This window comes from Pimephales promelas, chromosome 2 (genome assembly GCF_988280905.1).
Source record: "Pimephales promelas chromosome 2, fPimPro1.hap1.1, whole genome shotgun sequence".
Lineage (NCBI taxonomy): Eukaryota > Metazoa > Chordata > Actinopteri > Cypriniformes > Leuciscidae > Pimephales > Pimephales promelas.
Window position 1 is genome coordinate 10,796,804 of NC_142770.1, and position 12,868 is coordinate 10,809,671.

Genomic DNA, 12,868 nt, shown 5'->3' on the forward strand with positions numbered 1-12,868 from the left:
ATATAAAATTGTAAAAAATTAAATGTAAAATGATATCTTTTATTTTATGAATATTTTTGTAAATAATTTGTGTGAAACTTAAGATTTTTTCTGTCTGTTGATAGGAATGAAGACGCTCTCAATCAAATGGCTGTCGCTCCTTTTCCTTCCCAGTCTTCCTCATTCTTCTCCAGTGAGGTACAATACATTATAAATAGACACCAGTTAAACATGACACTGTCTTAGGCTTGAATGGATATATCATGTCTGGAACAGAGTGGATTTTCTTATTTATTTAGATATTCAGTGTCTCCAAAAACTGTAAAGTGTTATAAAATGTTCCTATGACTCGTCGTCTCGCATCTTTAGCTTGTTGGATGTCCTTGATCTAAGCAATGGCTAAGATCTAAAACATTTGACATTGTTAGTATCAGTATTTAAAGAGTATCTTCTTCTCGGTAAGTCTGTTTTTTTTCCCATCCACATCAAGCAACAAGTTTTATTATTTAAACTGTTGTTTCAGACAAATCAAAATACACCAGCGGTTCCAGTTGTAACAGAGAAGCCACAGTTACCCGAAAGCCTCCCTCTGAGTCTGAGCATAAACCCACCTGAACCGCTGATAATCAAGGTGAGTCCTCGCCAATCAAACCCTCAATCTTTTGTATAAAGGTCAGAGGCCTTGAATTAACTCTAAACCCTCCTTTCTGAGAGCCTACTCTGCTCTGATTGGTCAGAAGGTCCCATTTTTTTGTGATTGGTCGTAAAATGGGACGTACATTACCATATGTGAATTTCAGCTCTGGAGGTTTGATACAAACAGTAACGATTGCCTAGGTTTTACTTTATCGATTTGAGCTTGAGTCCTTGTAGTGGAGTAAAATAAAAGTCTTATATAATGGTTTTATTTCAGTCTGCCATGCTTTTAAGCCAGTGTTTCTGAGTTTTTCGAAACATATGATGCAAGTACGTGGCAACCTATTGCCATCAATATGAAAGCTATAATGACTGTTGACTCAGCTTTTTACAAGTCTACCGGTATCCCATCTCCCTTTGTTTTCAGTCTGAGCTGAAGCAGCTATTGCAGACTCAATGCGGATTTGATCCAGTAAACAAACAGTGGAACCCACCTCGGGGACGCTTGGCTCTAAACAGCAGCTCATTGTCATTTAGCTTAGCTGCCTCTAGCTAACTCTGTCCTAGATGGAGGCAGCGACTGCAGTTTTGCCCTAGTTGAAGCTCTGTGGGGAGCATCTAGGCCTGACGCTTTGTTTTACCTGTTTGCTTGACTCCTCATACAGGATGAGCCCAGCGTGGCACCGACTGTGAGCCTCACGCAGAGAGATGAGACGCACAATAGTCTCGGAGATAGAGAGTCATCCTTAAAGGTGAGGAACCGCTTAGATTTCAACCAGATATTCAGAATGGCATACTACCTTACTTTTACTATTTTGGCAAAATGTATAATGTGCTCAGTATTTTTTTTTACTATTTTCGTATGCATTATAATCCCAGTTTTGTTTATTTACCTATTTTTTTTAAATGTATAATTTATCATTTATCATATTTGTTTTAAATAAATGTCAATATCAATCAGTGTAAATTTAGGGCCTTATCTCTATCTATCTATCTATCTGTCTATCTATCTATCTATCTATCTATCTATCTATTTGTCTATATATATATATATATATATATATATATATATAAATGTAAATATAGGTATGTATGTATGCATGTGTGTGTGTGTGTGTGTGTGTGTGTGTGTGTGTATATATATATATATATATATATATATATGGCCTAAAAATTAACATTTGCCAAGACCCAAATTACGCAAATACTAAACTGAACTTTCTTTCACGTCATCTTGCATTCAAGCGGCCAAATTCACACTAAAATAAGTAAAAAAATTGCAGGAATCCTACTAAAAAGTCATTTATGTCTTAAATGAACGTTAACTGTTGAGAAAGTAAATGCATTTGGTCTTAAAGTGTCAGCATCCTAATATTTCTGCTAATGTAAATGCTTTTAATGTTAATCAAACAATAAAGGACAAAGAAAAATTCACTCAATGGTCTTGTCGTAATAACTTTAGTATATTATTAAGGGTTAATTAATAAGGATGCTTAATTTATACAGTGAAGACTATGCAGTGTTGCGTTGCTTTCTTTATTACATTTCTGTACCTGAAAACTCTTGTCTGACCTACCTGGAAAAACCTGTACATTTATTAATTAACCACAGTTTATTTCACTTGCATATTTGTTATATTGTATTTAGTTGTGCTATTACTTAAAATTTGATTATTTTTTCTTACTTAATTTCTGACTGTTTACGTGTCTTTTTAATAATGTTTTAAATTCATATTAGTTAGGCTAGTAGTTTTAGCTGTGGTATTGAAATTGTGAATTTCAACTGGTATCTAAAACTTTGGTGTCATAACTGCTTGTTTTTTGCAAAAACAGTTTTGTGGCCAGTACATTTTCACACCGGCCATTAGCAGGTGTGGCAAAAAGTAATTTTAGTCCAGTATGTTATTTTATATATATATATATATATATATATATATATATAATATTTTTATGATTTATTTTTTTTATATATATATTATTTTGTTTAAATTTTTAAAAATTTTATTTTGAATGTCAGATTTTCACTTTGGCCTTTAAAACGCCTTTGTATTAAGGGAAAATGGGGGGATGCAAATTAAACACATTTATTTCCAAGATAACAGACAGGTTGAACACGCAACATAGTGAAGTCATTAGAAAAAAAAAATTGCGTACCATTGTTTAAGAAACTTATTGCATTGCTAGTAATGCCTTTCCATTACTCATGAATCAAAAGGTGCCATGAATGTTTCATAATTGTTCGATCAAATGTTGCTTGTGTAGCCTGTTATACTGAGTGATAAAACTAATTAAGGTCCATTAATCATTTCAGAAGCTGAAATCCCCAGAGAAAATATTGGAGTCTCCAAGTGAACAGCCGCCCAAGCCTCATGTAGAGCAGGTGTGTTTGTTTATCTACATGACTTCTGTTTGTTTGACACAAAACTGCATTTGCAACACATTTAACTTTTTTTTTATGACTTCTAAAGTTGAACGAGATTCGTACTTCTCTAAACGGGTGCCAAGACATGAAAGCGCTGCCCAGACAAAACAAGGCAGCCATGTGGGACACTGTTAGTAAACAGTCTAACCTCTGTGTCTATCTTTCTGTGTTCCTGTCACTGGACCGTCCTCAGATCACCAGTCTTCCAAAAATCCAGAGGAATTCCACCAAGCCCACAGCAGGTTCTCTGGAGGTCACGTCCTTGGCATTATCCGTGCCAGTCTCCGGAACCAGCCCTGACTTTGAGGACTGCAGCAAAGGTGAAACACGCCAATAGTATTGAAAACATGTTCTGTTCTTACTTTAAACATGTGTTTATGTTGATTATGTTAAACTACCGGTTAACAGTATTTCTCAATAGGGATTTAGATTATCAGCCCTAATGTCTAAACCATCCGAGGTAGACTGACCACGAGCTATGAGGTTGTGAAACAAAGGTTTTTGCTCCTGTTGAAGCTATAAGTTTGTATAATATCAACCTTGTTTGAAAAAAAAAATATGCGTTTTATATGCGATCTTATGAAGAAAAAAAAACTACACTACACACAATCCTAAGCCTAGTAGCAACGTCTGCTGATTGGTCCAATTCGATGTTACCATAGAAACGTTTACCTTACTGGCTAATGGCTAGAGCTATCTGTAGCTGTTGCTCTGCATCAGGACGTGGACAGCCATACCTCAGCTTTCACGCGTTCCCACTTGAGAGTTTTCATTTACCATCCGAACCACATTGCGGAGAGATTTGGTCCAGCGGTATCTTTCGTAAAAAGCTAACCGGAAGAGCCGAATCCCTACTAAAAGACTTGTTTTATATGGACATTCGCCTATTTTTCACGTGGGTTTTTCAAAAAACGAGATTTAAAAAAGGAGAAAAGCGTTTGAGACTCGCTGTATGTCATGTCCATGTACTCTTGTTATTTAACTACGCCAAGATAAATTCAGTTTCAAATTCTAGGGCACCCTTAAGTTAGATTTGAAATGAAAACAACAGCTCTGCCGTGCGGATTCGCCTCGGCCTCTTTGAACACTGGCAGTTGTTTTTCCACAGAGGAATTGATTTTCTTTTTTGCTTTGAGCATTTTTTTAAAGCACAGAACATGAAGCAGTTGCATCATCATCATCTTTATCTCTCTTTCTCTGTTTCAGACCCTGCCACGTGTCCCATAGTTCCAGGACAAGAGACGGTTATTGAGATTTCTAAAGGCCGGTCTGGACTGGGTCTTAGTATAGTCGGCGGCAAAGATACACAGCTGGTACGGTATCAGAAGGAAAATGTTTAAACTGCTTTTGAAATATGAAGTTTGTATTTTGTTGTGTGTGTTTATTTTTTGTTTTAGTTTTTTGTCTTGTTTTATTTTTTAACATTTCTCCGTTTAGTTTTTTTCCTGTTTACCATAAAAAGCGATTGAAATTGCATACAGCACCTTTAATGGATAGACATGCATCAAGAAATCAATCTGTGATCAATACAACATAGATTTTTTTAATTATTATTTATTTTTACCTAGATTTTGGGCTGTATACCCAGGGCGGCATGTTCAAAATGTCTCAAGACTCCTTATATGGTCCAAGCCTTAAAGGGTTAGTTCACCCAAAAATGAAGATTCTGTCAGTATTTACTCACCCTCATGTTGCTCCAAACCTCTATGTGTTTATTTGTTCTGCTGAACACAAAGGAAGATATTTGGAAGAATGCTTTAATCAAACAGATCTCAATCCCCATTGACTACCATAGTAGGATTGAGATCTGTTTGATTAAAACATTATTCTAAATATCTTCCTTTGTGTTCAGCAGAACAAATAAACACATAGAGGTTTGGAACAACATGAGGGTGAGTAAATACTGACAGAATTTTCATTTTTAGGTGAACTAACCCTTTAAAGAAAACTTATCCTTATAGAAAACTAGCTGAAAATACCAATAACAGTTTGATTTTTGGTAGTTTTCTGTAGTTTTCTATTTCTATTGGTGTATGCTTAAAGCTACACGGTGTGATTTTTACCCCCAATGAATATAAGTTTCTCAATTGCGATTTCGTTTTAACTCCTACGGTGGCCAATGTAGTCCAAGATTAACATGGCTTCCAGTTCGACCTCGTCCATGAGTGTTGACTCAAACGTAAACGCGAAAGGCGAAGCTTGAATTAATGGGTATGTCCCTCTTTGGCTAATGTTCTTTCAAGATGGAGGGGCAACATGGCGACCGACATTAGAACCCCTTACCCGTATGGCATATTATACACTCACGAGATTACTTTATTACTTGAACGAAGTAAATATACATTAATGAGCACGTATATTTTTGAAAGAACCAAGTGTTTTTAGCTAAGAATAAACTAAAAGAGTTACACAGTGTAGCTTTAAACAGAAAACAAAAATGCTTCCATATATATATTATGAACCCTAGATTATCTGTTCATTGGTTTGTCAACTGCCGATACACCAGTCTGCAGGCACAGCTTCCATGTGGGTCTGGTCAAAATATCAGGAGGGTGTGTGTTTGTGACCGGTCTAGTTCTCTGCGGTGGGCTGCAGGGCTGCATCAGAACAGGCAGGTCACAGCGGGAGCTTTTTGTCTGCCCTGACTTTCTCCGCAGCGCCTCAGGCTTTTATCAGCAAACTGCCACATCGCCATCATAATTTTGCAGCGCTCCAGCTCTGTGGGCTAGTTTAGCTGTCAAAGGCTTCTACACTCTAAGAAAAAAAGGTACAAAAGCTGTCACTGGGGCTGTACCTTTTCAAAAGGTACACTTTTGTCCATTTTAGGTGCTAATATGTACATTTTAAGTAATATGGAAAATGTAGGTGCTAATATGTACATTTTGTGTGTTAACATGTACATTTCAGGAGCTAATATTTCAATTTTAGGTCCTAATATGTACATTTTAAGTGTTAATATGTACATTTTAGGTGCTAATATGTCCATTTCATGAGCTATGTCAATTTTAGGTGGTAATATGTCCATTTTAGGTGGTAATATGTACATTTAAGGTGCTAATATACATTTTAAGTAATATGTACATTTTAGGTGCTAATATGTCCATTTCATGAGCTATGTCAATTTTAGGTGGTAATATGTCCATTTTAGGTGGTAATATGTACATTTAAGGTGCTAATATACATTTTAAGTAATATGTACATTTTAGGTGCTAATATGTACATTTTAGGTGCTAATATGTACATTTTAGGTACTAATATGTACATTTTAGGTACTAATATGTACATTTTAAGTAATATGTAAAATGTAGGTGCTAATATGTACATTTTATGTGTTAATATGTCCATTTCAGGAGCTAATATGTCCATTTAGGTCCTAATATGTACATTTTAAGTGTTAATATGTCAATTTCATGAGCTAATATGTCCATTTCATAAGCTAATATGTCTATTTTAGGTGGTAATATGTCCATTTTAGGTGGTAATATGTCCATTTTAGGTGCTAATATGTACATTTTAGGTGCTAATATGTCCATTTCAGGAGCTAATATGTCCATTTAGGTCCTAATATGTACATTTTAAGTGTTAATATGTCAATTTCATGAGCTAATATGTCCATTTCATAAGCTAATATGTCTATTTTAGGTGGTAATATGTCCATTTTAGGTGGTAATATGTCCATTTTAGGTGCTAATATGTATCACTAAGGTACCAATATGCAGCCTTTCGGTACAAAAGTGTACCTTTTGAAAAGGTACAGCCCGAGTGACAGCTTTTGTACCTTTTTTTTCTGAGAGTGTACGAGTGTCCAAAACCAGCCCTCGAGCTCCACGGGTTTTCAGTAGAAAGTGTTTTTATATAAAAAAAAGTTTTTTTAGGTGATTGGGAGCAGATAATCACACATCCTCACACACCATGCCACTTTCTTTGTACTGTGGAGATGAGAAGGAGATGCTTTTCCGGTAGTTCTTTTCCATTAAATTTCAATAGATCGTGATGGAAGCTTTTAAGCTTCAAAAAAATGATCTAAAAGGGATCCATATGTCTCAATCGCTATATTACGGGTCTTCTAAATTTTGTACAACAAACAGATCAAATTTTTACCTACAAAAATATTAGTATGCTAGTGGTATATTAGAAATGTTCCCTTTAAGGAAGATGTAGCCCGTCGTTTCTTTCTTTTATTTTTATTACCATATTCCTCCTTCACTCATATTTCTCTCATATTTTCAGGATGCTATAGTGATTCATGAAGTGTATGAGGAGGGGGCAGCAGCGAGGGACGGTCGACTCTGGGCCGGAGATCAGATTCTCGAGGTTTGTTGATGCTAGTGAGGAGTGTATTGCAAGTTTGTCTTGTGGGACACCCCTCTATAATGTCACCGACAGCTGGTCTGCCTTGAGCAAAATGGAAATTTGATGTTGGTTCGAGGCTTGGTGTTGTTGTGAATAAGAAGAAGAGAGAGATGTGACCAGGAGTGTTTGCAATAATTAGATCTGTGGTTAACTTAGACAATAGCGCCATCATCTGGACATGCTGAATAGCACACAACTTTTTTTACATGATATACAGGCTACTTTTATAGTGTTTACTCATGTTTTGAATTAGTTTTTATTTTTAAATGTTCAGATTTCATTTACATTTTTTCATTTACATTTACATTCAAATGAATTCGGAACATTTTAAAATAAAAACTAATTCAAAATATGAATAAACACTATAAAAGAAATGTAGGTTTTAAATAACTATATACATTTATAAATAATATATAAAATAAGTATATATAGCTTAAATTTATTTGCAGTTTTATTCATTTTAGTACCTGTTACTTGCCAATGCAACATTTGTAATTTAGTTTTTTTTATGTAATACTTATATTTGATTTTATTCCTGTTACCAAAACTGATTATTTTAAAATTGTATATGTCCATTTTAGGTCCTAATATGTACATTTTAAGTGTTAATATGTACATTTTAGGTGCCAATATGTCCATTTCATGAGCTAATATGTCAATTTTAGGTGGTAATATGTCTATTTTAGGTGTTAATATGTACATTTTAGGTGCTAATATGTACATTTTAAGTAATATGTAAAATGTAAGTGCTAATAAGTACATTTTAAGTGTTAATATGTACATTTTAGGTGCTAATATGTCCATTTTAGGTGTTAATATGTACATTTTAGGTGCTAATATGTACATTTTAAGTAATATGTACAATTTAGGTGCTAATATGTACATTTTATGTGTTAATATGTACATTTTAGGTGCCAATAAGTTCATTTTAAGTGATAATATGTACATTTATGTGCTAATATGTCCATTTCAGGAGCTAATATGTCAATTTTGGGTCCTAATATGTACATTTTTACAGTTTTACAGTAACAATATTTCTCAGAGAATGCTGTACACAATACTACATCCCACAACGCAATGTGCTCAACTTGGTCTTCCATTTCTGTATGATTCTGAATGAGCCAAAAATAATCAGATATCTGCCCCCTGCAGGTAAATGGAGTGGACCTGCGCAGCGTCGCTCACGAAGATGCAATCACTGCTCTACGGCAAACACCGTCGAAAGTGCGGTTGACTGTCCTGCGTGACGAGGCGCAATACAGGGACGAGGAGAACCTCGACTTGTTCCAGGTTGAACTCCAGAAGAGAACTGGCCGAGGCCTGGGCCTGAGCATCGTCGGGAAGAGGTGAGGACGCACTTTATCTTTCTTATGAAGAGAACAGGAAAAAATAACAATACAAAAATAATTTAAAATGAAATAAAATGCAGTGTAATAGTCTTTTCAAAAGAATGTAATGCAATAAAATGCGTTGTATAAAATACAATAATATAATGCACAATACAATAATTTTCTATAAAAAAAAGCATAATATAATAATAATAATGTCCAAATAATATATTAAATGCACAATACAATTATCATTTTAAAGTGATATAATAGTACAATAATACTTTTAACATAAAATAAAACAAAATGCACAATGTAACAATTTTCAAATAAAATTTAATGCACAATAGACTTCTTAGTTTTAATAAATCGTGGCTATGCTGTACTAATTTGTTAGTGCGTACAAAAATATATATATCGTGGCACAAATTAAGAATTCATTCCTACGAATTATTAATTTGCTTCTTTGTTTTAGTAAATCATGGCCACGCTGAACTAATTTGTTCCCTCATTTTAATTTAAGCTAAACAAGGGAACAAATTAATTCAGCGTGGCCATGATTTACTAAAACGAAGAAGCAAGTGAATAATTTGTAGGAATGAATTCTTAATTTGTACCACTATTGTTCACATGTCACATGCAAAACAATAATAACTTATGAAATAAATGTGAAATAATTAAACCACAAGAATGGGTGTCTCCAGTCCTTAACTACCTCTTTTCCTCCGTTTCTCTTCAGAAATGGTAAGGGTGTGTTCATCTCAGATGTGGTGAAGGGTGGAGCGGCTGATCTGGACGGCAGACTGATGCAGGGTGATCAGATCCTGTCTGTGGATGGAGAGGACATGAGACAGGCCTCACAAGAGACCGTCGCCGCCATTCTCAAGGTGAGCTCTGCCCGAATACTAAAACCCAAAGCCCAGCTTACAACACGTTCCAAAACCGGATTACATGAGCTGATTTAGTTGGAGCGGCAGCTGTGTGAAGCTGCCACTAGGTGTCGCCGTTTGATTGTGTATTTGAAGGTCGTTGAGGTCTGTGCTGTGTATAAACAAAGAGGTATAATCGCTTATTTCTCTTAAAAGAGATGGTGTCTGAAGTGTTCTTTTAAAGTGATAAAAACACTGAATTTTATCTATCTTACATTTTATAAGGGTCAGGGTAGGTACCATATAGATATAGAGTCAGCTTACAGGTCAAATTAAATGTGGCATCCACCCCTTTTTTTTTCTTCTTTTTTTTCAGTTTAAACAGTAGCATCAGATTAGTTTATAGCAGTTTTTGCAATGGTCAGCTTAGATATCAGCATATCAGCTTTCCCCAACAATGTGCTTGAAAGTGATATTAAACAATTTCCAGTCCAACCTCTCTCTGTTTTGAGGCGTATTGAAATTAATGTAACAACCAAAAGTTAAAGGGATAGTTCACTTTGAAATGAATTTTTGAAATGTTTTAGCTTACCTCAAGATGTAGGTGTCTTTGTTTCCACAGTTTTTTTAGGTCTATCAGTCAGTCATATAATGGAGGTCTATGGGGTCCACCTCAAAGAGCATGCACAGAGAAGTCCAAATTAAACATGATTTAATGACTCGAAATGTAAGTACACATTGATGGCCTAAGACACGAAACGAGCGGTTTGTGTGAGAAAACGAACAGTATTTAGATTGTTTTTACCTCTTGTAATCACAGCCACAATGCACCCGTGCCCTCAGATCACTTGGACGTGGCTGTGGTTACAAGAGGTAAAAACTATATAAATACTGTTCATTTTCTGTGTCTAAGGCCATCAATGTGTACTTATATTTACGAGTCATTAAATCATGTTTAATTTGGACTTCTCTGTGCATGCTCTTAGAGGTGGACCCCATAGACCTCCATTATATGACTGACAGACACGAACGATTTGACCTAAAAATGTCTAAATTGAAAGTACTGTGGAAACAAAGACACCTACATCTTGGATGGCCTTGAGTTAAGCTAAAACATATCAAAAATTGATTTCAAAGTGAACTATCCCTTTAAGGGCCACACACAATTCTTGTACAGCATTTTGTACAATAGATTTATATATATATACTAATGCCAATAGGTGTCGCTATATATATATAATACATTGTAAAATTGCCCATTTGTGATGCCATCTACACCACTTCGAGAGTCGCATTTGGGTTTGTGAAAAGGGCTCAGTAATGTTGTTCTGAACAGGATAAAATAGTGTCTGTTATTGTTGGAGTTGGTGGAATTGTGGAAAACATTGGCCTGAATGAGGTTGCATTGAGCCCGTGTTGTTTGGCTGTACCGTCCCTGTGGAGTTCAGCTCGATGGGGTGAGGATGTGTGATGTCAAGCTCTCTAGAAGAGATGTTGTGTTGTGGCCTCAGGTGTTTGCATGTATGTGAAGGTTCTCGAAAGTATGCGAAAGTGTGTTATGAGCAAGATGACAGGCCACAATGCCAAACATGTGTGTGCGTCAACGTGTGTGCTGCTGTGATCCTGCAGTGCGCCAGGGGCAAGGTGCTGTTGGAACTGGGCCGACTGAAGGCTGCCTCCTGGATCTCTTCCAGACGCACGTCCCAGGGAAGTCAGGTGTGTAGCCCGCGTCCGACACCTTCTCGGGCTTCCCTGCTACGTCTTATAAACCAGGAGTCCAGCATGCCGAACTCTAACCCAATCGATAGTGCATGATAGCGGACGGGCCAACCAGCGGTGTGTGACTGTGGGCATGTGTGTGTGTGTGTTACTCATCCATATTGCCTGAAAAGCAAATGGAGTCTGTGTTTGTGGCACATCAGCATGCTCTCACATGTCACTAACCAAGATGTATGAATGTGCGATGACTATGTTCTTTATTTGTGTATGGGATAGCACCTTCAGCTAACTCTTTCTCTTTTAGATGAGCCACGTGAGCGGCAACACCAGCACCCCAACCCCCACGCCCCCTGTCGTGGCCCCTGTCCCTTCTCAAACCCTCAACAACAACAGCCAAAATATCAGCGAGCCCAACAATAAAAGCACAGGTACTTTTCACACCACATTAGCTCTGACAGTACGAGGAAACAGCCATAAAACCACTATAAATCAGCCTTAAAACAACACGCTTCTTATCTGTCGACGCGACAGCTAGCGGTGGTGCCTCCATAAACAGTTTAGAGCGTGTTTGTGATTTTGTTTTCTTCTGTTGTTTGAATGGAAATGGTTTATTCTTAGTCTGTTTAAATTAAAGTTGCAGTCACATTGGTGAAATCCAGTCATGTCATTAGACATCCATGTGTTTGGGAATTTTGCATGAGGGCGACAAATTTCCCCATGCAGTAGAAAGTTGCTTGGTTTGAAACTACACTATTGACAAAAATAATATTGTATGTATTGTATTATAATTAAAAAATAAAAATTGCCCCAAAAATTCGCTAATGCACTCAAAAAAATTATATTTTTGCTTTAATTCTGGGTTTTTTTCGTCAACAGGTTCCACATAACTGGATTACGATAAAAAAACATAATTTGTTCATGTAACTTCAACATCATGGAATTAAGTAATTTTAAATTACCCAATTAAAGTAGTCTCAACTTGAATTTTTAAAGGCTTCCTAGAGACATTAGACATTTTATTATATTCATTCATTCATTTATATTTCATTTAATTCAGTGACAGTTAATTAAATTGATAGACTATAGCTAGCTATTTGCTAGCAGTAGCACATATTAGCAGCTTGAATGCTAAGATTTACATGCTCCTTCAATGATGAAATCAGTCGACAGCCAAACAAAATGCTCCACTCTTCTCCACAATGGTAACCCACTGTAACTTAAATGGTTTTAATAATTCAAATGTAATTTAACATTAAACACTATTACACTCTATCAAGTCTTCCCCTTTTCTAAATTTCTCAAAAAAAAAACCCATAAAATAACACTTAATTTTAACATTTATTCTCTCTTAATTCAACCATATGCAAAGCATGCTGGGAACTAAAAGCACTGGCCAGTTTCAGTTAATGCAACACAAATTAATAAAGTAATCCAACACAAACGGATTAAGTAAACTTAAAGGCACACTATGCACTCTCTGTTTTTTTTGTAAAACAGTGACCTCTAGAGCCGCTGTGGTGTACTTGCACTGTCGTAAATAACCGTTATTCCCCTGTTACTGCA

General features: G+C 36.0%; 1 protein-coding gene across 10 annotated transcripts in view; it reads left to right on the forward strand.

Moving 5' to 3' along the window:
- Positions 1-12,868, forward strand: part of patj (PATJ crumbs cell polarity complex component) — a 120,271-nt gene that overhangs the window by 92,169 nt on the left and 15,234 nt on the right. For 8 of the 10 annotated variants that reach the window (XM_089134812.1, XM_089134808.1, XM_089134814.1 and 5 more), the window contains exons 33-43: positions 105-177; positions 503-610; positions 1,281-1,367; positions 2,926-2,994; positions 3,230-3,356; positions 4,243-4,349; positions 7,267-7,350; positions 8,542-8,735; positions 9,457-9,604; positions 11,216-11,302; positions 11,610-11,733. In XM_089134812.1, coding sequence (XP_088990938.1) covers positions 105-177; positions 503-610; positions 1,281-1,367; positions 2,926-2,994; positions 3,230-3,356; positions 4,243-4,349; positions 7,267-7,350; positions 8,542-8,735; positions 9,457-9,604; positions 11,216-11,302; positions 11,610-11,733 — 1,208 coding nt within the window. The remainder of the gene's footprint in view (positions 1-104; positions 178-502; positions 611-1,280; positions 1,368-2,925; positions 2,995-3,229; positions 3,357-4,242; positions 4,350-7,266; positions 7,351-8,541; positions 8,736-9,456; positions 9,605-11,215; positions 11,303-11,609; positions 11,734-12,868) is intronic. The other 2 variants (XM_089134823.1, XM_089134821.1) reach the window with 2 other exon arrangements.